Here is a 27,837-nt window from a genome sequence, read left to right as displayed (position 1 = left end):
GGGTGGATCCTTGACTTTGGAGCCCGCAGTGATGCATAGCACACACCTTACATCAGTACTGTTTTACCATTTTGAAAGCCTATTTTAATGCATGATCCGAAAAAAAATGAAGCAATCTAAATTTAGGTGGACTGTACTATAGGAAAGAGTGGTGATTGAATACTCATCATTAAAATTTTTAGGGGCCATGGCAATAATAGCTTACCATCTAGTACATTGATAAGGTTGTAAGTACCTAAACGAAGCAACCATACAAATATCAGCTTGATGTAAAAATTTTGTGGCCCATAGGAAGTTTTTAATAGCCGATTGCTATTATTTCATGTGATGTGGTCAACTTGAAATTTGAATCTACTAAATTTTTATTTTTATTTTTATCATGCCCTATAATTAACTATCAAAATTGACGGAAGGCACGACTGTAAGTCACGTAAATCATTAGCTCAGTGGTAGACTGAGTAAAAGATGCCTAGTTTGATCACTGAGGTCTTCGTGTCGATTCTCCTCCGGTGGGGGTGGATAACGGGGGTGTGAACTGCCAGTGGGTGTACTGATAAGCTAACAACCAAAAAAAAAGGTCACATAAATCATTGTGGGCCCCGCAGTCAAGGACCACCGGGGATTGACAGGCACGGATTGAGTACTACCTCACCGACCAGACCTAGCCAGAGACTGATAGTCCTCAGGGATCTGTGGGGCCCATTGTAATGTATATGTCTTATCCATACCGGGTCATTTAAGAGAATGAGGCCAAAAATGAAGTAGAGCCCACTGTAAACTTTCTACGCCCGCTGTGATGTTTAATTATATCCAACCCATGGATAGAGCTACATTCACCTGTATAACCGAAAGCCATAAATATCAGCTTGATCCCAAACTTTCATGCTCCTGGTTAGTTTTCAATGGTAAGCTTTCAATCCCGGCTGATTCCCGTGGTGTGGTCTAAGCTCATGACTAATGTTCTATCAAAATAGAAAGATGGCATGTATAAAAAATATACATTATGGTGGCCGTACAGAGCCCCCGACAGGACCGTCCGTCTCTAGCCAGGTCGTAGTGCCATGCACGAAGGGACCATTTATCAGGATGGCCCCATAAACGTTCGTTCGCTGGCCTGGAAAAGGGCCTGGCCATCAGGTGAACTACAGGTGTCCATCCACCGTTAATCACACATGAATGGACCAACTGATCAGCAGCTTCACTGTCTTTTGGAATAACGATGAAACAAGCAGGTCCAGTAGACGAACGGCCAGGATCCCTCACGCACGCTCCCCATTACCACGTGTGCGAAAAGGAGTAGGATTCAAAATTCTCCTCTGCACACACTCCAGCGCCCTGAAAGATGCTCGGAATCGTCTTCCAGCCGGTACGACTGGCTACAGCCGGTCGTCCACCTTCTCCCACCGGCAAATACCAGTGACCACCATATAAAATGCCAACTCCCTCGTCGCTCTCCTCTCATTCGCTCCTTTTCCACCCCGTGTCCAGAAAAATCCCTAGATCGCATTTCTCCGCTGCTTCCTTCCCCAGAGTCGCAGAATCCTTCCGTTCTCAGATTAGATCGGAGCGATTCCTCGCTGCTTTCAGCAGATTGAGGTTTCGATCCGTTTCCAATGCAGGGGTTGCAGCTTTTTCCGGGATTTCAAAGCCAATGGCGTGGATTTAAGAGAAGTAGCATCTTTTTCATGGGGAAAACTTGAGAAAAACGCGTTTTAGAGCGATTTTTGAGCTCCGTAGCTCCAATTTCAGCAATGCGGTATGAAATCTCTCTTTCTACGGGTTTCTATGAGCGGATTTGAATGTTAGATGAAAAATGGCGGCTCGGAGTGGTTGAATTAGCCCAAGATTGCTTGTATTTTTTAAGTGGATGCTTTTCTAGGGTTTGGTGGGGAGATCCATTCAATTCTGTCAGTACTTCGAGAAGGATGTGATTTGAAGGGCTTAATTGGTAGATTTGAGTTTTTAGCGGCTGGATTCAGCCCTAGGTTGGGTAAAATTGGAGAAATCGGGGGATTTCGGCGCGGAAATCACAGATCTGAAGAAAAACTCGGAGATTTTTTTATGTCAGGAGCTCCGAAGGTGAGGTCGATGAATGTGGCGGATTCGGAAGCAAGGCCGGTCCTCGGACCTGCTGGAAACAAAGCAGGGGTGCTAGTTGCACGGAAACCTGCGTCGAAGCCTTCAAGGAAGGTGGAGAGAGCAGCAGAAGTTGCAGAGGCGGCGGAGGAGAAGAAGAAGACTCCGCCTCCTGCTGTTGTTGCTTCATCATCCCCGCCAGATTTGATGCATTCTCTTAGTTTTCCTTCAGCGTTAAGGAGGCAGGAGCAGCTTTTGCAGTCTAATTTGTCACTCAATGCTTCTTGCTCCTCGGATGCTTCATCTACCTCAGTGCGCAGTCGAGCTTCTACCGGAAGGATTGTTCGAACATATCCTGCACGTCGGAGGAAGCAATCCAGTCCGAAGCCAGAGAAGATTGTTTCGGACAGTGTTTCTTCACAGGAAACTCTGCAGGGCAAGAAGAGGTGTGCGTGGGTGACACCAAACACTGGTGAGTTTTTCTCTTTCATTCATTTCTTCTGTGAATTTAAATTAGCCCCCCTTTTCTACTGCAAATCATTGTTTTTGAGGGTCAAACCTGCATATTAATGGGATATTAATAAATCGGTCCTACTAGTTAGTTACACTGTATTAGACGTCTACCTTCTATGTGGAAGTGCAGTTGATGCTTCAACAATTGGAAACCAATGAAAAATCTGCTAGGTTTCTTATCTTGGAGTGATGCAACCAGATTGAAGGTGAGAATATTGATTCAGATGAGCACCTTCTTCTTGAAGATCCACCTACAAGGTTTCTTCATAGATGCATTGTAAAATATAGATGATGGACCGTGGATTGATTTCCAACAGCCTACTAGCTGCCATGCTAGTAATCACAATATTCCCTTGCTCTTCTTCTACTGCGGGCAATACATTCTAGAAGCGCAATAATGCATGCTATAATCCAAGTAAATAACTTTTTTATTTCTTCATAACTATGCATGAAGAGTCTTCACATGCTTATATACTTATTCTAAAAAAAAGAACAAAAAAGAGAAAAAGGAAACCACAACATAATTATAGCCATCCATTGGTTCTAATCCTAACCATCTATTTCACTAAAACATTAAAAATGACCAAAATATCCCTGATTCCTGTCTCAACCATATATGCCTTCCAGAAATTGGCCATAACTCATTCAAATAATATGGGAATTGCATAATCTTTGGCCTGGATGCATCATGCAGCCTCCCTTTGGGAGTTTCCATGGATCCCAAATTTTGGTTAGTTTGACATCTAATACGAATATTTAACACAATTTGGTCAAGAAACATGTCAATCCCAACTATGAAGGCAAGGAGAAATAAAATAACACATGTGTCTGCCTGGTGTACATACTTGAGAACCAGAGGAAGAAATCATGGTTTCCTGTGTCAGTTGATCTCCATGTGGGTTTTGAGAACTCGTTTGCTCTGTCATTTTGTGCCTTTACTAATGGCAATACTAATGTAGGATCTAACCATGAAGATAGGCAATTGGACTAAGTGGGTCTATCTGTTGAATTGCAACTCATCACTTGTGCATAAATATAAAGCATGGACTAATGGGCCTGTTAATCAGTATTGCGAAATATGCTTTTGCTTCAATGTGGGGTCATTGTTGTCTGTGTACGGGTGCATGCCCACATGTGCATCACATGACATAGGTCTTTTTCTTTGTAGGTAAGTTGAGACTGAGGACATTGAATTGTAGTGTAGGTGTCTCTCAGTTAGCTGATTCAATACCATGTTTATACTATACCACCCATCCATTTTTAATCTTAAGCCTCACCACAACAACACAATGAATTGGAGAGAGTGTTTTATGGAGACATTGCTTTTTTAGTGTAGAATTGATTATTGGAGGAGAATGGAGGTTTTCATCCACATGCCTTGTTGTGAGCAGAACTCCTATCATACTCAATGGGTGATGCTGGAATTGATCAGCGTCTTTTTTGATAACTGGTCGCTGTGTTTTGGTTTGATACTCAATGTGTGATGCTTGAACTAATTAGCTGCTAGACCCAGTTGTTGTGTCTACTCCCTCCAAAAGGTCAACTATCGTGGTGGATGTTGCCATGATGGTACTTTAGGGTGTTTGGCTAGAGTGGAACCAAGTATTTTCAATGGTCTTGAATGGTAGCTTTAGTACAGTTCATGGTAGAACTAATTGGTTCACCATTTTTTGGCCCTTGGAACTTGGAAATAGTGGTAGCCAGGTTTTGAAATGCTCTAGTGTCTGGCATGACAAACTCCAGAAATTTAGGCATGACGGCACTTCTGCAAGCAATAAGCAAATAATTCTACATAAAAGAAAAATCATCACCATAAACTTAGCCTTTCATCCAACCAATTTGAGGTAAGCTGGTCAGGTTTTTGAATGGTAGGTTGGCAAATTTTTTATGATAGGCTGCCCACCTGACATAGTGAGAACATAGAAATAGAAAGAATATATATATATATATATATATATATATATATATATATATATATTTGTAGGATAGAAAATCAAAGAGAATCTGAAAAGAACATTCATGTCATACTAGTGAAGACCCATTGAGTAGTCTTAAACTAAAACAATCAATTATGTAATATGTCAAGAAATAGTGGCTTGTATGAATTGTACGATGAACATCCCTTGGGCTCTTAAAAGGTTCATTGGTGCCTGAGAAAAATACATAAAAAGTAAAACGAACAAGAGTTGTCAATTTTAATGTGGGCAAGGAACCTATAAGCGAAATAGATTTTGACCTAGAGTGAGTCAACATGCATAATTTCTTCACCACCAAGAGAACGGAGCCACGCTTGTTGGTAAGGTGCTAGAAATCTTTGATTTGACTAAGGTTTTTTTTTTTTTTGAAAGATGAAAAACTTTATTAAAAAGAACAAAAACCAAAGAGGCCAGATTACACAGAGAAGAAACCAACAAGTAAAGAAGGAAAAAGAGAGAAAATCAAAAAGAAAACAAAAATAGAACAGAAACAGACTGAAGAAAGAAAAGAAAAGAAAACGCATAATCCCATGCCTAGACAAACAAAAACTATTAAGGCGCCCAATCTTTAAACAGAACAAGAACTCTAGAGAAGATAACAGCAGAGGATCCACTCAAACTTCTAGAGCAACGGTTATTTTTCCTGGCTCACACCACCTACAGAACTGCGAAGAGGATAATGCGCCATTTTCTTTTCCCTAAACCTCATTTAGAGTCCGCATGCCTACAACAGAAAAGCTGGTCAACAGAGGAGGGCATGGACCAAGAGACACCCACCAAACAGAGGACACTCCACCAGAGGTCCGAAGTGAACTAGTAGTGAATGAGAAGATGGTCCACCGTTTCTTCGTTTTGCTAGAAAAGAAGGCACACATTAGGCAGAACCATTCTTCTCTTTATCAGATTGTCGATAGTTAGAATTCTGTTCCTTCCTGCAAGCCAACCAAAAGCCGCCACCTTCGGCGGAAGCCCATAGAACCACAACGCGCTCGTATGACAGCAAGATGAAGGATTCACCCAAGACAACAAATGTTTGTAAAAAAATTTAACTGTAAAGGATCCTGAAGGGGACACCATCCAATAGATGGAGTCATCCAGCGAGGGAGAGGGACGAGAATCCTGCAAGCGAGCAAGAAGCAATAAGAAGTCCTAAAATTCATCATCAGAAAGGTTTCCTCTAAAGGGAGGAATCCAAATTCCATTGCCCTCATTATCAATGAAACACTTTCTGACCACAATGTTATGATTCGGACTTAAAGCAAACAGTGTAGGTAAAGATGTAGGTAAAGATTCAGCCAAAGAAGACCTACTAGACCAGCAGTCTAACCAAAATTTGATTCTACCACCATTACTAAGAGAGAAGCAAACTTTCTCACATACAAGAGGGGTCATTTTAACAATCCCTTTCCAAAGAGAAGAGGTTTGGTAGAAAGCGGACTCCTTCAACCACCATCCTCGTAGGAGAAGCACCATTTTTTCTGCAATGATTTTCTCCAAAGACTGTTAGTTTCTTTCCCAAACCTCCACATCCACTTTCCAAGGAGGGGTTTATTCATAATTTATAGGTTTTTAATGTCTACTCCTTCGTTGTAAGGGGTACACACCTCCTTCCATTGGAGGAGAGGAAACTTGGAAGAGGTACAGTTTCCTTGCCATAAAAATTTCCTACGAAGATGGTCGATCTTGAGAATGATAGACTTAGGGCAGTGGAATAGAGACAAGAAATAAATGAGCATACTTGACAAAGATGCCTTAATCAGATTAAGTCTTCCCCCTAAAGAAAGAACATTCAATTTCCAAGATGAAAGATTCCTTTCCATTCTTTGTAAGATGTTATCCCACAAGGAGAGAGGAGGCTTACCCACACAAAGAGGAAGACCCAGGTATAGGGTATGAAGCAAGCCTACCTTGCATCCGAACAAATCCACAAGGGAATTACAAACCTCCACGGGTATTGATACCAAAAAATTCAGGTTTGGACATGTTACATTTAAACCTGAAACCACTTGGAACCAGCAATTCGCCATACTCAGGAAAGTTACCATAACCTCATTTGCATCACAAAAAAGGAAAATGTTATCAACAAATATAAGATGATTAATGCGGATTGGATTATTTATTTATTTAAATAAATGGTGAAACCCTTGTACAAACCCATATCTTGCCTTCTAGATAGCATAGCACTGAGAGCTTCGGTGACGAGGACAAACAAAAAAGGGGTTAAAGGGTCACCATGACAAATCCCTCTAGTAGCTTTAAAATAACCAAAAGGGGATCCATTGATCATCACAAAAATTTTTGGAGAGGAGATGCACACTCGCATCCAAGCTTTCAACTAAGAAATTTAAATAGCAGATGAATTGAAAGGCGAAAGAAAAAAGAGTTAATGGAGAATATGGGTGGAGAGCTCTCTTAAAGTGTCCAATGTGTGGCACTTTCCGATGACAGCACTTAGATACATTTTGAAGCATCGGGTCAAGGAGCATCAAGCATTCCAAGTATTGGCATGACATAGTGAAGAATGGCATAATTGTCCATGACTCCATGTAACACTTTTGGGAGGACCAATGAAGGGAAAAATAAATAAATTGCAAGATGAGAATTTAGAATATGGATGGAAGAGTTACTAAGTAGACAAAAGCTTTTGTTTGGAGCAAATAATGATTGAACAAATGAATCATGGGATGGAATGCATTGGCGCTTGGATGTCTCAAACAAAAATTATCTGAGAATTCAATTGAAAGTTTGAGGCTGGTAGTTGTGATTCTAACAAATAGTGACTAGGAGACCAAGTTGGTTATATTGTCCGGTCTAATTGGAGTAGAGGATTCATCTACAATGGAAGCATGGCTTCTATTGACGATCTTCTAAAGAAAGTGTCCTATTGATGGGTTTAAAATCCCTCAAATTTATGGTGCTTTGTGTTGGTTGTCGGCTACTAAGGCCCACCTCTAGCAACCACTAGTGGGATGTATACTAGACAGATTCTAGAGCATATTTAATGTATGCCTCAATTCCAATGAGTTGCCACTTGGAAAATGGAAAAGCCAATTGGAATATGGGTAGGTTCATTGAAATATGAATGGGCCTCATGGGAGAAAGCACTTGCCATTAGTGTTTCATTGGAGGGAGCACTACCATTAAGGAGATGAGATGACCCTATATATTCTCAGCTCTCCCAACAATGCGGATTCAACTCATTTCGGCCATTCTCTTTTAAGAGTGCTTGTTCATCTAACATTGAGTTAAAGCCTTCAAAGGCACTCCTAGGGAATGTTTCATGACAGTCAAGGGGTTAAAGTCTTCTTTGTACTAGTTGGATGATCTCTCATCATCTTTTTTGTTGCTTCACGTTTTTCCTTACATAGTTTGAGTTACACCCGTCACGGTTTGGGCGAATGGCTTGGGTTGTGGGTTTGCTCTCTACAGACATGAGTTCGATTCCCCTTCTTGTGGATTACTCGATACACGTGGTTAGTGGGTGTTTGCTTGCATCCGTAGGGAATAGTCTCGCCTTATAAGGGGGTGGGGACACCCTATCGTCATTTAAAAGAAAAGAGTTACTCTTCAAAAAAAGAAAAGAAAAAGAAAAAGAAAAAGCTTTCAACTTACGTTAGAATATAAAAGGCCTCTTTGACACATCTACTTGATGCCATAGAAAAATTCATATCTTTTGAAAAGGAAAAAAGTAAAAAAAAAATATTTATCCTTGCGCACCTCCTCGTGTCACTATTTGATAATAAACAAAATGTTACAGAATGGATCAGACTATCTGAATGCAAAATCAGCTCTAACTGATCACCTGTAGGAAAGAAGCTACTATCAATTACCCCACATGAGCTAAAATGTATATGAATACAATTCAATTAGAAAATGGTGTTGCCATCTTTGGAAGTTGTGGCATTGTGATCAGTGTTGTTTCAAAAACCCACCATGAGACAAACAAATGACCTTTAAAAATTATTAAAAATTAGTATGGTACATGAAGCTTGAAGCAATATGTCAGCAGATTCGGGTGTGGAAGCAGGAAACGTCAATTTCATAATGTTAGTGAGTATAAACAGCTGGGAAGCTGGAGCAGGAGTGCGGGTTTGAAGCGTGATTTGAAGAGGGAGCAGGCTCCTAGAGAGAAGGATCTCACAACTAAGAAAAATAGTAAGATGTATCTTTCTGCATAAATTTATTGCCACTTCTACAGTCGGCATGTTATTTTGTATGCCTAAATCTATGATGTAACACCAGTAAGAGGCAAAAAGGCCGTCTGGCAGATTGTAATTCACATTTATATGCACGATTTAAAAAAAAAAAATCACATTTATATGCAAATCAAGTAATCAAACCCAGCGACTGTGCAACAAGGAAATTGGTCAGAATCAGGAACGTGCTCATTGACGGACACAGTTGAAGCCAGAGCTTCTTGGTGCACCGTGGAGCCACAGAACAAATGGATCCTTTGATAGGTTCCTTTTGGAATGGCAACATACTTGGAAAAGATTTCTTTCATGACTCTTTTTATGGTCACATACCCAAGATGGTGTTTGGATATGCAGCCTGCAGTATATAGTAGTTCATGGGTTTTCATTTCTGTTGAGTGGGGCCCATATTTCAGTAAATCTAATCTTTTTTAAAAAAAGTTTCAGTAAATGTGTAATATTCATCTGTTCCATCTTACTGTGGATGGACTATGCCCCAAAAATCTCCTGAATAGGACAACCATTTTATATGTAGTCTATAGTAGAGTGGTTGAGAGATACAACAATGGCCCCATTCAACTGCAAAAAATCCCAAGATTGGTTGTTGGAATCGTCCAGTTTGGGAGATAGGCCATGGCAGGATGCAACAGATCAGGTCTGGATTCTGGGTTTGAACCATGGATCCCACAGCAGAATTGAAAATTCATGCATGCTGTTGAAAGATGCTGGTCCAACATCGTATACTTCATCTATCTCTTGGTGTTTTTTCAAGCCAGACCGGTTGGCTAGTCTCACTAAGTCATAATTTTCCTATATTCTTTCTTTACTATGTCTTTTGTTTTGGAAAGATTTTCTTTACTATGTCATTTCCCATCCATTTATCAAAATCTCATCCAAATAACTTGTGATTCTGTTCAACAACTTGACCTTTGGGAGGGCAAGTATTATGTGCCCAGTGTTTTCTCCAATAACAGGTAAGCTCCAGTACCTGCTCAAGTAGAGTTATGCATTAGACAGACAATCATCACCAAAATTTCACAAATTTGCCGTTCCTTTTAGTTTCTAATCCAGGGACATGATTATGGTGATTTGGTGACTTTTAGAGCGTTTAAGGTAGTTTCGTAGTTTTAGTAGTTCTTGGTTTAAGAAAATATGATATCATCTGATTGGTCTTGCAGTTATCTGCAACTTGGGATGGGAGATGGGGGAGGGGAATATATCCTGCCATCTATTTAGGAGTTATCTATTTTTAGGACGAGTTGAGAATGTAGATTAAAAAATAGTTCGTTATTGGGTTAACTCAGTCTTTCTATGGCGAGCAGAACAAGTCTCCCCCCTCGGAACATGAATATTGTCCAACCAAGTCAGTTGGCGCTGGTGGAGAACAGAATGAGTCAAATTGAGTTTTGATTCCTTTGTTTGGGACCTTGGAGTCTTTGTGAATGTGTTATGAAGTATACTGTGCGCAATTTTTATTTTTATAAAAAAAACCCAGACTGGACTTTAACCTGTTTTTGCCAGCGGTTTGGTCCAAAACTGGTCCAACCAGCAGGTCATTTGGTCTGAACCTGTGACGTCAATCTAGAGTATTAAGAAATAAAATGACACCCAAACACCTATAGCATGGTGTTTGCTTTTCTGATTGGAGTGAGTTTGAATCCCATCCCACTCCATCTTAAATTTTCTCTTGTAAATAGTTATCACAGTTGATTTACCCAGTCCAACCATAGCAGATCTCTGAGCTGGAAAGCCAGATCAATTGAAATGGATGGTTCTGGTGAGTAATCATTTCTTACCCAAAATAAGCTAATTATGCCTTAAGTAGCTTATCTTGATTTCTACTTATTAAATTGAAATGATTAAGTAACTTTAAATAAAAAAGCTACTTATAATTGATCATAAACCAAACTTACCCATCTCAAATAAGCGACTTATCTACTGCTGTAAGTAGAAAAAGCAACTTATTTGGTGGTATCCAAATGGGCCCAAAGTGACCCTCCATGTTTCCTTGACCTTTCCCTTTTCCTTTTTGAAGCATTCTGAGCAACCAACTGGCTGGTCCTATCCAGGTTTTATAACTGTGATGGTGGGAACCTCTGATTCAACGCCACCACTGTGATCATAGCCTTGTCCCAGCTATTTGGGTTGGGCTTATGACTCCTGTTCAAACGGTAGTCATCTGATTGCTTAGTGAAAGTTAGATGGCTGCCGACCGGACATCAATCCTCCTTTACCCAGGCTAGGGACCCACTGGGCAATCTATAGGGGGAACCTTTGATTGTTTAGAAATTTTTTTTTTCTTTTCTTTATCAGGTTCTCTCTTGAAGGAGCCCTGGAGGTTGTTTTTATACAGCACCAGGTTGCAGGAGAGATCTAGATTTTGACCACCAGTTTTTGCAGCACCTTGTCCCTGATATCATATGCATGCATATATCCCTTGAACTACAAGAGTGTCAGAATGATAGGCAACATAAAACAGTTGCAGAAGTTGCTGGTGTCCACCGTGTAATGTAATTCAAGCTTCTCTGATTGCTTCAAATCTTACACCACATCATGTTAGATCACCTTCCTCTTTCTTTTCAAGGTTGTGGGTTGGATGCGTATATTGCAACCTATCCAGAATGTGATTGCTTGACCTAATGCTGTAGTGGTCAATCTTGAAGTAGGGATAAGATCATCGTCATCATCCATCTCCCAACTATTTAGGGCACCATGAATTTTCATGATTGCTTGGTGAAACTTCAACAGGCGGCTGCCTGCCTGAGATATCCCTCCTGTACCTCAGCTGTGAACATGCTGGTGCATTGTTAGAGGTGGAGTTGATTGAAGTAGGGATAAAATCAGTATAGAAATATCAAATATTCCATGGGTACATAGAGCCTCCCTTTAGGTACTTGAATATTTCCCTGGTGCAGTTTCACCTTAGTTGAAAATTCTCTTCTAAACTTCAATAAAAACAGGTTTCATTTACTGCAATTTTTCGTTTCGCAGAACATCAGAATCTTAGTCATTCTCATGCTTGTCCCATTTTATCATTTATCTATAAAAACACTACAACCACAGGCTGAATATCAGAACCACGTCTTGTCAATGTTCAGTTGCAGTTTGCTTGTGCATGTATCCCAATCAAACTGATCTAAGTCTCATCTATCCATTGTTTTTATCCTGTTTCAACAGACCCATGTTACGCTGCCTTTCATGATGAAGAATGGGGAGTTCCAGTCCACGACGACAAGTATGCAATCCCGACCTTCTCCACATTCTTTTCGTTCTAAAAGTTAAAAAAATAAATCATGAGAGGCTCCAGCTTGACAGATATTTTCAACAAAATGCAGGAAACTCTTTGAGTTGCTTGTGCTATCAGGTGCATTGGCTGAACTTACATGGCCAGCCATTCTCAGCAAAAGGCACATATTCAGGTATTGTTCTCAGTCATTGATCAAAGCCCTAATGACAATGGTTGTGTTGCTTTTCCAAAAAGAAATAAGACGGAAAAAAAACTAATGAAAATGTCAATCAGCTATTTCCAGCATTCTCTCCTGAGTCCTGACTCTTCTTTGTACAGGGAGGTTTTTGCAGATTTTGACCCTGCTAATGCTGCTAAATTGAATGAGAAGAAGATCGTAGCACCTGGAAGCACTGCCAGCTCCCTATTATCGGAGCCAAAGCTGCGTGCGGTCATTGAAAATGCACGGCAGATATCCAAGGTATATTCACGCTTTCTTTTTCCATTCGTTGCCTTTTCTTGCTGATATTTTCATTCATCATGGTGCCACTGATGGCTTCTAGGTTGAGGTTTTTATAGGGTCCAGATGCATTGGGACTTGTATGGTTCCCTGATGCACACCCAGTCATACAAGTGGGGCCCATGGTTTGTGGATCCAGAATGTTGTGGGACCCACTGTGGATGGTGCTTGTCCCCAGAAATCTTCTAAATTTGAAGATCCTAACCACTCAATCAATGTCTTATGAATAGACGGTTAATAAAACTAGGGGAAGTTTCACATTACCCACTTGCAGTATGTTGATGGTACATTGCTATTTTCTGAGGCAGATGATGTAAAGGTGGGAAACCTTTGGTCAATAATAGTTTGGTTTGAGGCAGCATCGGGGCTTGAGATTGATATCAGTAAGAATGAGATTTTGGGGATGAGTATCCCTAAGGAGGAGGTGGGGGATTATGCAAGCATATTTGGGTGTAGGGAAGGATCCTTTCCTACTTCATATCTTGGTCTCCTGTTATGCATTGGAAGACCGGCAAAACATCTATTGGACAGTGATTGAGAGGTTTGAGAGAAAGTTATCTCAATGGAAAACTCAGCACTTATTTTTGGGTGGGAGAATAACCTTGATCAAGATGGCAATGTCTAATCTCCTGGTTTATTATGTCTTTGTTCAAGTGCCCAAAGTCGGTAGTGAATTAAATTGGAAAAATTAAGGCAGGATTTCTTGTGGAAGGGAGTGGAAGACAAAAATTTCATCTCATGATGTGGGATGAGGTATGTAAGCCGTTGGCTTACGTCTGAGAGATGGTAATGGTAAGAATATTAAAATTTGGGAAGATATATGGGTGAGGAGTCAAAAATTGAGTGAAAATTTACCATTCTTAGCGGGGATCTTAGTTGAGGCGGACTTGAGGGTGGCTAGTTGCTTCTCCATTCAAGGAGAGGAAATTGTGTGGGCTCCGCAATGTGGAAGGAATCTAGGGGACAGAGAGATCGAATTTAGAGGATATGAATATAGATCTATTGGGGAAATGGGTTTGGAGGTTTGGAGTAGAAGTGGGTTCCCAATGAAGGGAGGTGATAGGAAGGAAATATGGGGTGGAAGAGAGGGGGTGGTGGCTTAAGTCGTCATCTTTGTGTGTGTGTGTGTGTGTGTGTGTAGGGAAAATGTACTATGCGCTCGACCTCACGAGTCCGTCCCATGAGGTCGAGCTGTGTGGGCCCCACCGTGATGCGTTTCAAACATCTACCCCATCAGTCAGATGCACCATTCCATCGTGGGCCTAGGTCTCAAAAATCAAGTCAATCCGTGACTTGTGTGGGCCACACCACATACAGAAGTGGGGAGGGGCCGTGCACCATTAAAACATTCATAATCATTTTTTGGACCCACCGAGATGTGGTTTGCAAATCTAGCCCATCCATTATGTGTGTCCCACTTGGATGATGGTTCAGACCAAGTTTCAGCAGCATTCAAATTTCAGGTGGGCCCCACCAAGTGCTTTTATATGTTTTAATGATTTCTTCACATGATTTTAGATGGTATGGCCCACCTGAGTTCCGTATACGGCTGATTTTTGGGATATCCCATAATTTAGAGGGGACCCATCAAATGCACGGTGTTGATGGTCGACACGCATCACGGTGGGGCCCACACAGCTCGACCTCATGGGAGCTTATCGTGAGGTCGAGCGCATAGTACCTTTTCCCACATATATATATATATATGGGAATCTATGTTGTCAATAAAACAAGGAGTCTGGGAAGGGGTTGGCTTCTGTCTGAGAGATGGTAAGAATATTAAAATTTGGGAGGATATATGGGTGTGGAGTCAAATTGAGTGGAATTTTTCCAATGTTTAGCGGGGATCTCAGTTGAGGGCCTGTGGCAGACTTGAGGGTGGCTAGTTGCTTCTCCATTCAAGGAGTGGAAATTGTGTGGGCTCCGTAGTGTAGAAGGAATCTAGGGGACAGATTGAATAATTTATTGGGCTGATTGAGTTGTTATCTAAGGTATCTCCGGTAATTTCAGAATCTGAATCGATGAAATCGTTACGACAAGTCTGCCAAGTTTTCAGTGAAATCTTTTTGTATGTGGCTAAGTGGGAATGATAGCAGTGGTGGGGTTTGTCTGACAGCGTTCATTTGGTTTTATGTTGCTCTTCCAAAGGTTTTGTGGCGCTCACTTGGCTAGTGGGGGAGGAAAAAGGTGCTTACAATAGATAATCTTTGTAAGAGAAAGATGATCCTTTCGAATGTATGTTTGTTATGCCTCTGACATGAGAAATCAGTGAATCATGTTTTCATACATTGTCCGTTTGCAAAAACTATATGGGACACTTTTTTCAAGCTGTTTGGGGTAGCATGGGTGTCACCGGAATCCATTGAGAGTTTCTTTTTGATATGGCATGGCAGGGGTATTAAGGAAAATTGGGAGGAAAATATGGTGGTTAAGCTTGTTAGCGGGTATATGGGTCCCATGGCTTTAAAGGAATGAGTGATGTTTTAGAAATTGAGAGGCAGGTTATAGAGGTGTTTAGTAGGACTAAATCCCATGTAATGGAATCGGTGTCAGCATCAAAAGTCATTGTTCATTTTACGGAATGCTGGCATGAGCTGTAAATCTCTTTTGTTTTGTATATTTGTAAATGTTGGCTTTGGCCTTTTATTAATAATATTGTCAATGTTACAAAAAAAAAAGGGGAAGTGGTATTGCAACACGTGGAGGAAAAGAGGCAAATTGGGAAAGATTTTCGAAGTGGGGAGAAAAAAATGGATGAAAAGATTCTAGATGTGGGTGCATGCCGCCTGGCTCACAAAAAAGAGCAGGTAAAATCTTAGTTGCTTGTGTAGGTGGATAAATCCAAGCAATCGGTTTATAAGCATGCAGATTTTCAAAATTCCATGAATACCCCTATGTTGGAAATCTCATTTAATGTCACATAAGATCTCAAAGACCACAACTCTCTTGAACACACACACACACACACACACACACACCTCGGTCGCATGTTGCTCTGGTTTGTGTTATGGGGACAGGTATGTAGTACATTACTTCCTCCAATATGCTGGTAGGGATAGGATCATGTAGGTCACTCCAATGCATACATTTTAGTATATGCGATGTAGTATTATGCATGAATATACATTGTAATATATTTATGAAATGATGAATGTTATTCTGATGGATCTCACATGCTTACCATTATATTGTGTACATGCTATTGCCTAAATCAAAGTACCTATAAATATAAATTTTGCATCACCACTTAATTAACAGTAAGAGCAGAACCATAATTGGGTCAGTGAAAATAGTGGTTTGGACCATAAAGGGGGTGTTTGGATCGTAAGTCACTTAAGATAAGCTACTTATGCCTCAAGTAACTTATCTTGGTTTCTACTTCTTAAACTGAAGTGATTACTTATAATTGATCATAAACCAAACTTATCCCAAATAAGTTGCTTATCTACTGCTGTAAGTAGAAAAAGTTGCTTATTTGGTGGTATCCAAACGGACCCTAAATAACCAATCGCAATTCAGAGCAGAAATGTAGGGTTTGGCAATTTAGGTAAAATTGCATGGGATCTTCCAATGAGGATTTTTTTACGTAATTCCAATTTTGATGGTGCGCCCCAGCAGATCAACTGTCTGGAACAAAACAAATCATGTTATGTTACCCATTCAAGATGTATGCTTCTCCTAATGCAGCAGGACCCAAATTTCTCGTGTTTCTCTCTCTCTCATGTTTTATGGAGTGGCACATCAGGAACCCCAAATTTCTCATGTTTTAGTCCTATTACATCTCTCGCTCATGTGCTAGTCATATTACCTCTCTCTCTCTCCCCCTCTCTCTCTGCATTGTCTTATGCATGGCTCTCTGCAGATTGTAGATGAGTTTGGATCTTTTGAAAACTACTGCTGGAGCTTTGTGAACCACAAGCCGATCGTCAGCTGCTTCAGGTACCCTCGGCAGGTTCCTGTGAAGACTCCTAAAGCGGATGTGATAAGCAAAGACCTAGTGAGGAGGGGTTTCCGGTGTGTGGGCCCCACGGTGATCTATTCTTTCATGCAAGCCGCAGGAATAACCAACGACCATCTCATCGGTTGCTACAGATTCCAGGAGTGCATCGTCGGATCGGAATGTAACGAAGAGGACAAGAGCAAAGCTAAGGTAGAGGAGAAGAAAGAGGAGAACGCTGTGGGTTTGGAATTGGCAAGTGCTGTCCATGAGTTGAATATCTCACAGTGACTGTTGCAAGTGAGGATGAGGAAGCCTGGCAGGCAGCGGGATGGCTCATATCATCCATGTATACGATTTCACGGGCAGGCAGTACAGGCAGGCTGACTACTCTTTCATATGGGATTGCGGAAGGCGGTGGTGGTTTGTGTATAAAATGATTATGAATTTTATGCATCTTTGTTTGTAGATTATGAAGAGAAACAACTGTGTGAATGCGCCATATCATTCACGTGGGTGGGTGGGCCGCCTCGGTCTCTGCCATGCATTGCATCTACTGTCCATTTTTCAGGTGAGTCGGAGCCAGCCAGCAGCAATGAGGGTAAGAAGGCTAGCTACAAGCAGCAACGAGGGTAAGAAGGTTAGCTACCGTGATTGCTAGTGTAGATGTTGAATCGGGACCATTCAGCAAGTGGTCCTAATGTGGACATCCCACATTTTTAGAAATCACACCAATAGGACAATTTTGGGACCTGTCCCAATGCGGACAGCCCAAGATCCTTATCTACTGTCATTTCATGGCTGACATAGGTATGTGTTGCACTGGTAGATGGATGGCCCTGATTCACCCCCAGCACTCCCGAGCTTGAAAGGTAGGATGCAATGGAAGCTCAGAAATTCTGGCTTCATAGAATCATATCCATACGTAAATGCCATTCTTTTTGCTGGTGATTGTGGAGGGGAGAAATGCTAAAGAGCTTGGGATGATATGATATGGGCACTTCTAGTTTTCGAGTCTTGGGATCTTGCCCACAGTCGTGGTCTGGGTCGGTGATCCCATTCGATGTGAATGTGCCATACATTGGATCTCGGGATTTGAACGGTCTGTATCAGTGATCACTTGGGACACATGACGTTAGAGCAACTACTTTGCTTTGGTATGTGTGGTGTCTGCAAGGGAATCGATTCGGCTGCTTTCTATTAAACAAGCAACTCTATGGTCATGCACTCGTCTTGTCAGTTTCTCCAGCTCATGTGAGGATGTGATCCCAAAAGTGAGGCAGATTCAAAAGTCAGGTGCGCCACGCCACAAACAAAAAACAAAAAAAAAGAAAAGAAAAAAAGAAGAAAACAGTGAGGATGTAGTACTAGTTTTGGGGATGCCAGTTGCGGGTGACTTATTACCGCAAAACTCCGTGTGACATCCACACCCATCAGTTTCTCTTGCTCATGTGAGGATGTTTCAGAAAATGAGACAGGTCCAGAACTCAGGTGGGCCACACTACAATAAACCGTGAGGATTGAACTCCCACCAATTGAATGTTACTGAGGCCTGCAGTAATGTGTATATGCCCCCTTGTGATTCATTCATAAGGTGCCTGCTGTAATATGTATATGCCATCCGATCCACCATCCATTAAAGGTGATTTCCCATCGGGATGAATTGATGAAGGGAAACCACAAATATCAAGCCTGAACCAAAACGTGTAAAAAGCATTCAATCTTCACTTTCTTGTGGTGAGCCCCACCTGTGTTGGGGATCTCCACTGCACTGTAGACCCTGCATAGTTTCGAGTAGAGTTACACGGCAAAGTGTGTAACAGGTTGTTTAACGCAATCCGTTTCCCCAGCTACGGGCCCTGAAACAGACGAGTGGGGGCTAGTGGTAACGGTTTTGGGCCCCAGGTGACTCAGCTTTGGAACCACTATTTAAATGCTTAGTCACTTGTCTCCCACCAAATGACGAGTGCCCCGATTCCTCACATGTAGGGTTGTTATTTGGTGATTCGGACCCATGGAACTCACACGTCTCCTTGGTTTGAAAATCCGAACGTCCAACCTGTCTAATAGGTAGATCCGATGGGCTGCACCGTAGGGAGCCATGGACAACCATCCAAAAGCTCCAAACGTGGTGTGGGCCCCAATATGGTGTGTGCATGCGATGCTCAACAGGTATGTGCTCCACCAGGATGGCAGGATGACTGCAAAATCAGGCTGATCCAATCAAGTGGGCCCCACAAATTGAACTTGGAGGTTTTGGGCCAAATTGGATTCCATTGGTGGATCAACCTAGAGAGAGAGAGAGAGAGAGAGAGAGAGAGAGAGAGAGAGAGAGAGATTAATGTTCGTTCGGCTAGGACCACAATTCAATCAACAGTGCATCAATCGACTGAAGGAGAGTCAGTTTCACTCGTCACTTCAGTGTACATCTTTCACTGCTGAGATAGCCCATATTGCCACTATATTAGGTTGTTTCAGGCCTATATCAGTTGATAAGCTGTATCAGGCTATACTAGTACATTTATGGGGTGATACCAACACACTGGTATCGCTTACGGGCAAGACAATACCTAAAACCTTGCCTGTAACACGTTGTGCCATACCTCATCTTCAATGAGGAATCCCTTGCGCAAAGATTAGATGAATATACTGTACTTGCTACATTTCATAATATCATCCATTTTCATTCAAATTGTTATTTGCACATCCAGGTTGCTGTGTAGAAACTACTGATTTCCATCCACAATTGAATTGGGATGAAACCCAGATCACCCAAATACTTATGTTTGAAAACCCAGAATATGTTCATCCTTACTTTTTGAAAACCTAAAAATTCTGACTCAACTGGACTCAATCATACTTCATCGGGGGAAATAGAAATTAAAAAAAAAAAAAAAAAAAAAAAAAAAAACTCAGTTTGGTCATCACTCAGGTCAAGGCTTGATAAAGACTTAGTTGACTGGTTGACTCAACTTGGACTTCATTAGACATTTAGACTCAGATCCACAAGATTAGATATTAAATACTACAAAGTTTGCCCAACTCCACTGCTTTTCAAGCTGAGTCGAATTTTGGGTTTCCCAACCATGGTTTCATACAACAAAATTACACTCAGAGATGGGCTGCAACATGGATGGTCCACACACTCTACAGACAGAAAATACCTAAGACAGGAAAGTCCTAGCCACAGAACATTTGGACCAACTTCAAACAGGTGCAAATTGTTGTTTTCTTCTTTTTAGAAGCCTATTGGTTGGACCAACCTATTGAATTGAATCAACCACTCATTTATACTACTGAAAGATCTCTAGTTACAACACATTTCCACTAAACTATAATGCAATTCACACATGCGTGGTGGACTCCACCAAAGCAATATAGCTGTCCAAATCCATCATCCCAAGAAAGGGGGGATGGATTTTCAATCGAGACGCCGAAGAAGGTAGTCAACCTCAACAAGCTTCGTGAATGGCATCATCCATTGATCATATAGGCGGGCCACCACCGATGGTTCGATCTTGCACTTGGCCTTATCGGCTTTGTCATCGAGGCTCACTTCCTGCCCAAACACCTTCGCCTTCTTCTCCACCCTTCTCTTCACCATTTCTTCCACCTTCTCAAATGTCAACATTTTCATCAGAGCATCCCTGTTCTGAAATAAATAAGAGAGCAAAAGAGGTGGATGGTCATGATCGGCTCCAAACATAAAATTGCTTTATTGCAGAGAAGTTGGAATGGCAATGAACCAGTGCAGTTCATGTGAATTGTTATGTGGGGCACACCAGTTGTATGAGATTCATTGACAGTTCAATCAACTTTATGGACCATTGATTCACTGTCCCAATCTTTGCGTATTCATTGCCAAAATACACTGACTGGATAATCCTAACCACCCAACCAACAGCCCAAAAAATATCATTGAAAAAGAAAACAAAACAACGTCCAATCATCAACCTGGACCATCCATCCGATGAGCCCTGTTAAAGAGTTTGATGTGATGTTCTTAAAAACAAATTCATTACTTGAAAAGAGATGGCAAAATACACTGACTGGATAATCCTAACCATCCAACCAACAGGCCAAAAAATATCATTGAAAAAAAAAAACGTCCAATCATCAACCTGGACCATCCATCCGATGAGCCCCGTTAAACAGTTTGATGTGATGTTCTTAAAAACAAATTCATTACTTGAAAAGAGATGGCAAAATGGCCAGCCATTGGATGGTTAGAGTTACCAGATGGACAGTTCAGACCAATGATCGGATTCTCAAGGTGTCCAATACAATTCATTTGCACCATACTTCCTGATCATTCCACATAAAAAAGAACCAACACAGAGCATAGAAGACCGCTTAATGTAGAAATAAAAACCATCTAACCAGTTGTTTATCAACATCCATACCATCTTCCAAGGGTCAGATAGCATTTTATTTTGCACCATTTAAAAATGGTGACAACTCATCATTCTCACAAGTGGTGCTTAGGTGCAGCTATCCAGACCATCCAAATTCTGGAGTCCCATTGTGGATGGAGCATATACGTAATCCAATGAATGAAGCATACATCTAAAATTCACACTGATCAAGCAATCCTAACCATACAATTAGTGAGTAACAAATGGATCATTCAACAACAATCGTGAGTGATCCAAATTTGAAGGGAAAAGTCAGATGGTTAATATTATCTTCTCAGCGCAAATTTTCAATTATGCTCTATGTACAGTTGGGTCAGCAACTTGGACAGTCTGGACTGCTGCACAGCTCTGCATGTGCACGTGTGAAGAGCAACCCCCATTTTCCAAATGGTGAAAAGCTAATATAGGAGTCGAGACTGAATTTCAAACTTTTCATTTTACTTCAAAAAACACAAACTAGAAAAGAAGTGCAGACCTGAGCACGGACAGCAGGCTCATACTCCTGCGGGCAGTCTCTGAATTTGATTTCGGCAACATACATTCCATAATGAATCCTTCTAGAGATAGCCTGCAAATACCAAAATCGTCTCATTTGTGTAACTAGCACATATAATCAGCACTGCCCCTAAGATGAATTCAACCGATCCTTACCTGCAAACATGCGAGATCACACGTTGCCGTTGACGCATAGTTGCCGTCATCACCCTCGGCCGTGAATAGCGGCAGCAGCTCGTTGATGTACATATTCCATATGGTCTTATTTATGTTGATAGATGCAGCTTTAGGATACAACACCTGTGATGGACTCGCACCTAATGAGATTCGGATAGGGGGGCGTGGGGAAAGTTTTAGCTGAATGCAGCGGAAAGTTACCTGTGCGTGGTCGAGAGGAGCCAATGGGGACGGTAAATCATCAGGGAAGAACGGACACTCCTCTGGGTTTTCATACCTACCAACCTGTAAAAAGTTTTTCAGATTAGATGTCTAGAATTCTTCCGAACTTAGAAGACACCATCTTTGTTTAACAGACACAAGTCTTGGAATTCTCCTCGTGTGCATCTCCAAATGCCCAAGACAAGTGCCCCACACACACCAACTGGGCACATGTGTGGAGAACTGTTGACCTGTTCATCAGATGGACCCCACGCTGGACATGCCCTATAGCCCAAAAATCAGGCTTATCCACTCATCACGCAGACTAAAAATGGGTGGTTGAGAAATTGTTAACTAATGATCAACATCCAACATACATGTGTGGCCTTGCAGGGTGAGTGAACAACACTGGTTTTTGGGCTAGGGACATTTGCCATGGGGCCCACCTGATGATTGGCTCAGATCTTGCACACTTTTGGAAGTAGCAGTCCTCAAGGTGAGTTTCATTGATAAATTGGTGAATTGCAAATGATGCATGAACTAAATCTTTGTCCATGGAGAATGCACTGTTAAGCTTGGAACAACAATCATCGATAACAAGCAAACCGTCGAGGAATATGCAAACAGATAGTCATTTCAGAGTGTGACTTGTCTGGGGACCAAAACTAGAAAGATTCACCCCGACTCAACGGTCTCAGCCCCATATCGTTCAGTTTTGGTCCTGTATCAATTGGTCTGGTGACTCATTTAATTGTGACTATTATATATGTGTGTGTGTGTGTGTGTGTGTGTGTGTAACTTAACTGAACATTGACTGCAAAATACCCATTATGACAGTAAAATTCAAGAATCAGAAGACTCATGGACGAATCACATAAAGAGCAAAAGTCACATTGGTCAGTGCCAGAGGCCAATCTTAAGCAGCCAAATGGAGATAAATCTTTAAAAATCATCATCAGCTGCCCACTATCAAAAAGGGGATTGGCCTTTCTTCCTTTAAATCCCCCACCACACGCATTCAAATGTACATTTCAGTTAGAGCCTAAGAGGGCCAAAAGCGTTCGGAAAGAAAAGAAGCCTCTTCCAGTTTAAGCGCCAAGGCTTTCTTTCCATTTCCTTTCAGTAGTTTGAGCTGCGAGAGATGCTGAGCTGCTCACTTCAATGAACAGTCTGATGTTCAAGCCTAATGAGTAAGCCTTTTTCACATTTAGTGTTGAAGCAATCTTGTTTAACCTCAAGGCAAGGGATAAGCCTTTTCACCTTGCGGCTTAAGCCTTTTCAAACCAATGATCCCGACCTCTCACATCACTTGAAGCCATCATTTGGAAAGTAAAAAAAAAAAAAAACTAGATGAAAAAAACCAATTTAATTCGGCAAGATATTACAAAATTTTATATATTAAATATTGCCAAGAAAACTCTAGAAGAACTCCATGGAGTTACTTGACTCAAAAAACCTTTGGGTAAAATCGAGTTTTCAAGTTTTAAAATCTTTGATAGAGACCAATAGAGATGTGGTTTAGCTGAACAGCTAAGAAGTCGACAAGCTAGACTTTTATGAAAAACAGATTATCTGTGATGATTAACAGAGTTTTATCCAAGTAGAAATAACTTTATTGGTCAAAATGAGCATAATCTATCCAAATCAGACAAGTGGCAGGGACCCACTTGCTTTGGCTTCCTAGGAGGTTACTGGAGTGAAGTGGGGCCCGCCTTATACTTTTTAACCAATAATAATTCCACAAGCAACAGAGCTTGCTTCTTATCATCTTCTGATCGTGGCTGGCAGTTATAACTTTACAATAACCAAGTTTCGGTAGCAATGCCCAACAACTTATCTTTCCCTTATACAAACTAAAAGCTTGATTTTTTATATTCTTGAGAACCAAAAAGAAATATGCCCGGAGATAATGTGCAGTTTCACTAAATGGAAATAAATAAGTTATCCCCTCAACATTTTGAACCAAAAATTATTTCAGTGAAACAACAGCCAATTTTGTCTGCCTCGAGGGAATCTAAAAGGCTGCATTTGCCCCATTACCATTTGAGAAAGTGGAGAAAAATCTTTTGTGATTTTGGAAATTTTATGCAATTTCTAGCCTTAGTAGAATTTCCAAAAATCATGAAACTGACCTCTTTTGTTTGCATCAAGAAAAGAAATCTTTCATTTAGGCACGGCTATGATCTCATTATTATTATTATTATCATTATGATTATCTATTATTATTATTTGGAGATTCTACCAAGGGAAAAAATCCTGAAAATCGCAAACTAAACCAAGAAAAGCCTAAGAAAGTGCAAAAATGGTATGAAGATGAAGGCTTTGTGTGTGGAGAAAGGGAAATAACCTTTTTTTCCCCCTTAAGAATGTGGGGCTTGCAAAGCCACATGGCAACATCCTGTAATCATCTAAATCTTATAGTTCCAATAAAAGGAACATATATTATTTCCTTTCACCTTCAAGCCAGAAATATATCCTATATTCACACATTCTTCTCCATGGACAATCTTCAACTCCTGAAATAAAGAACACTGGGGGATTTTATATGGGAAAGTTAACTGAAATGCTGTGAGTTAATATTGCCTCCAGCCAAATGAAAGAAAATTCACCTCACAAGTAAGGTGAAATTTCCATTTCCCATGGATTCCTAAGTTTTTTCTACTTCTTCTTCCTTTGAAAATGAATAAAACTTTTTAGGATATAGGTATCACTTACGCCATGTCTATTAGAATATTTAAAATTCCCTCCCTTGGACAAACTCTAACATTTTCAACATTGAATGGATGAAAGATAATCTTCAAAAAAAGAAAAAGAAAAAAAAGAATCGACAAAAGATCAGTTATAGGTATCATATACGTCATCTCTATAAGAATATTTTCAGTTTCCCCCTCTGACAAACCCACAAAGATCGGATGGTTAGGATCATCCATTAACCATGATTTTAGGGCCACAACCCATACAAGTGATGGCCTTTTGGATAATAGTCTTAAATCTTGATCACTAAACAAGCGTATCACATGTACAATGTCATGGTAGCATTAGGACATTATTTTCCTAAAAGCTACATACTGTTAAGATCACAACAATTCATAGATCACTTGTGTTAAGCACATGAAATTCATAATCATTGGAACTTACACCTCATTCAAGGGAGATATTGTTCACTACCAACTTCTAAATAACATGTTCTTTTTGTCAATGCCTCGACTCCAAATGAGCAGCACGCATTACCCCATGGGGCCCATGTTAAATATTGCCCGTGCTCAAAAAAGGCATCCTCTGGGTGATATCATGAATGGCCTGTTGTCCAATGACCGCCTTGAAAGAATGATCCTGACCATCGATTTGTGGCAAGCCATTGAAAATTTTCTTTACAACATTCAGCTATACATAAGGATAACCAGAATCATCCATCTGGTGAAGTGTTTTTTGTTGTTGTGGCCCATCAAAGTACCCAACATGGGCAGTGCTGATAAGCAGACTATCTTCACATGTGGCTTCCCAATGGGGTTGACACGGAGTTGCGACATAGGTGAAACGAACTCCTAGTCCTAACTAATCACTGTGATGCCTACACATAAAGGTGCGATCAATTCAATGTAAGTTTCTTGTTCTAGCCTGTCAAAGGAAGTCCCCAAAATAATGGACAGTGCTGATCATACGACTATCTTTACAGATGGGTCCCAATCAGGCAACACATGCAAGTGACACTGAGTTGCAACATGGAAAATGAACTCCAAGTCCTAACTAATCTCTGTGAGGTCTATGCCTAAAAGTGTGATCAATTCAGTGTAAGGTTTGTTATTGTGGCCCATCAAAAGTAGCAGTGATAACATGGAAGGTACTGATCATTGGGCTATCTTTAAATGTGGGCCCCAATGGGCAATACATGCTAATGACACTGAATTGCGACATACGCAAAGCGAACTCCTAATCACTACAAAGCCTACACCTAAAAGAATCATCGATACTGTGCAAGTCTTCTGTTATGGCCCATCAAAGGAAGTACCCAAAATATGGACGGTGCCGATCGTTGGACTATCTTTACATGTGGGCCCAATGGGGCAACACATGCTAGTGACATGGAATTACAACATGGGCAATTATAACTCCTAGTACTAAGCTAATCACTGCAAAAACCTAATCCTAAAAGATATGAAATACAAGCCTTCAAAGCAATACAAGAACACAACAAGAAAACTACATTCCCACACAAATTAATTAAAATTACTTAAAATAAAAAATAAAAAAATCACATCTATTGAAATTTTAGAAAAGTTGAAAAAAGTCACAAACCTAAATTCAAATCAGCATAGTTAAAAATCAAAATTCGAAAAAACCCAATTCACAAATTGAAACAAAATAGAAACCGAATTCTGAAAAACCAACAACGACCCTTGATTCAACGCACCAATCACACAACAAAATGCAATCCGAAAAACAACAATTCAATCATAAAATCCAAAACCAATGCAAAAATCCAAGAAAAACTCACCTTTGCATGAACAATCTCTGTTTCTTTCACGAAGAAATGCAGCAAGGATCCTTCAAAACCCGGAACTCTCGATGAGGATTCGTCATAGACAGAGGAGTTTCGAGGGTATTTCGCTCTCTCGATGAGATTGAAGACGATGGTGTCTTCCTGTCTGATCAGACACTCTCTGATCGATTCGAGAGTGAAGGTTTTCCCACAAACAGAGCTTCCGTTTTGCAATCTGTAATTACAGAGCATGGCAATGAAAACCCAGAAAGGAAATCGGCAAGAGAGAGAGAGAGAGAGAGAGAGAGAGAGAGAGCCGTTATAACGGAATCAGTCGCTCCTTCCAAATAGTATGTAATGGCGTTACGTCATGGATTACAAGGCGTTATTTTCAAACGCCAGATTCCTGCGATAGTTTAGCACCATTTAAAAAAACGGTGGTGATTCTTCTACCGTACGGATGAGGCAGTTGAACGGTGATCCAGACTGTCCAAATCGACACACAAATCATGGATAGAGCATAACCCAAAAATACGCAGAAGATATAGTAACCATCTGATTTTTGCAGCCGTTCATTTTCTAGTCATCAATACGATGGTTAGATTTCTTGGACAGCGTTATTTCAGACACACGGTCCATCCAAGATACGCCCCACAATTTGAATGGTCTGGATAGCACTACACGTGTGCTACGTGTAAGGAAGATGACTCACCACCATTTTCAAAATAGTGGCGAAACATCATAGGACTCTTGGCGATGAGCCCGACGTTACCGCCTCTCAATATCTTCCCGCTATCTATTCCGTTTCATAATTGCCGTTACCGTTACCTGACGGTAACGGCAGTTAGAGAGAGAGAGAGAGAGAGAGAGAGAGAGAGAGAGAGAGAGAGACCTTCCATTTGCAGACTCTTCCGGAAATGCAGAAGCCATTGCAGAGCGTTTTGGAGACTTCAATGCGGAGGCATGCATCTATATATAATACATGAGAAAAGCTTTGATACTCTGGCCGCGTGTGAGGTGTGATGCGTGATACGCAGGCCTTAGAAATTACTTTAAAATGTCATACGTAGGACGCAAGTAATTCAAATGAAACTATACACATCAGGCTATCGGGTTAGCGGGCAAATGTTGGACGGTTATAAAGAAAGACATCCAATGGTTCTACTTCAACGAATGGTGTCCCAAGAATCAGAGGTTGGAATTATCCATCCAATCTGATTTTGGGATTATGGCTTCGTTACAATGGTTTCCATGATTTGTACGGTTTAATTTAATTTAATATTTTCCACGTGTTTGATTCTTGGTGCATGCGTATTGACCACCGTACGGTATCAGAGTATCAAATAAAAGCTCCGACCGTTCATTTTGGCGGAAGGCGCGGAAGCGTGGAGTTCGCGTGTGGGTTTGGTGAGTTGATTTCGCGAGTAGAGTTTGTACGGTTGCCTTCGGATTTTCAGCTTTTATTAGTGGGCCTCATTTCTAAGTGATCCTAACCATTGGATTGATCTTTCCCTCCATGGATAGATCATGTACTAAAAATAAGCTAGATTAGAATACCGTAGTTATATATTATTTCCTTTTTCTTGGTTGAATGTGAACCGTTATATTATTTTTTTAGTGGGCCATTT

At 40.9% G+C, this 27,837-nt stretch overlaps 2 protein-coding genes across 2 annotated transcripts; one reads left to right on the top strand and one right to left on the bottom strand.

The window, feature by feature from the left end:
* The first annotated feature begins 1,459 nt into the window (after positions 1–1,459).
* LOC131216999 (uncharacterized) lies at positions 1,460–16,952 on the top strand. The gene is made up of 5 exons (XM_058211668.1): positions 1,460–2,548; positions 11,936–11,993; positions 12,094–12,177; positions 12,324–12,465; positions 16,367–16,952. The coding sequence occupies exons 1-5, from the start codon at positions 2,062–2,064 to the stop codon at positions 16,730–16,732; spliced, it is 1,137 nt and encodes a 378-aa protein (XP_058067651.1). The 5' UTR covers positions 1,460–2,061; the 3' UTR covers positions 16,733–16,952.
* A 2,537-nt stretch (positions 16,953–19,489) lies between these two features.
* LOC131216998 (chorismate mutase 2) lies at positions 19,490–27,248 on the bottom strand. Its single transcript, XM_058211667.1, has 6 exons — positions 27,102–27,248; positions 26,225–26,444; positions 21,730–21,813; positions 21,508–21,651; positions 21,332–21,424; positions 19,490–20,093 (listed from the first exon to the last, which is right to left on the bottom strand). Exons 1-6 carry the CDS (start codon positions 27,176–27,178, stop codon positions 19,863–19,865), a joined length of 849 nt encoding a protein of 282 aa, XP_058067650.1. The 5' UTR covers positions 27,179–27,248; the 3' UTR covers positions 19,490–19,862.
* Between the last annotated feature and the right edge of the window lie 589 nt (positions 27,249–27,837).

This window comes from Magnolia sinica, chromosome 10 (genome assembly GCF_029962835.1).
Source record: "Magnolia sinica isolate HGM2019 chromosome 10, MsV1, whole genome shotgun sequence".
Classification (NCBI taxonomy): domain Eukaryota; kingdom Viridiplantae; phylum Streptophyta; class Magnoliopsida; order Magnoliales; family Magnoliaceae; genus Magnolia; species Magnolia sinica.
The sequence above is the reverse complement of the archived record's forward strand: the minus strand, read 5'-3'. Positions and strand labels throughout refer to the sequence as shown.

Coding starts and splice junctions, on each gene's coding strand:
- LOC131216999 (XM_058211668.1), top strand. CDS start 2,062: ATGTCAGGAGCTCCGAAGGTGAGGTCGATGAATGTGGCGGATTCGGAA. Junction 12,178..12,323: donor AGCAAAAGGCACATATTCAG/GTATTGTTCTCA, acceptor TTCTTTGTACAG/GGAGGTTTTTGCAGATTTTG. Junction 12,466..16,366: donor ATGCACGGCAGATATCCAAG/GTATATTCACGC, acceptor GGCTCTCTGCAG/ATTGTAGATGAGTTTGGATC.
- LOC131216998 (XM_058211667.1), bottom strand. CDS start 27,178: ATGCATGCCTCCGCATTGAAGTCTCCAAAACGCTCTGCAATGGCTTCT. Junction 21,814..26,224: donor CAGAGATTGTTCATGCAAAG/GTGAGTTTTTCT, acceptor AACTTTTTACAG/GTTGGTAGGTATGAAAACCC. Junction 21,425..21,507: donor GTGATCTCGCATGTTTGCAG/GTAAGGATCGGT, acceptor TGGTATTTGCAG/GCTATCTCTAGAAGGATTCA.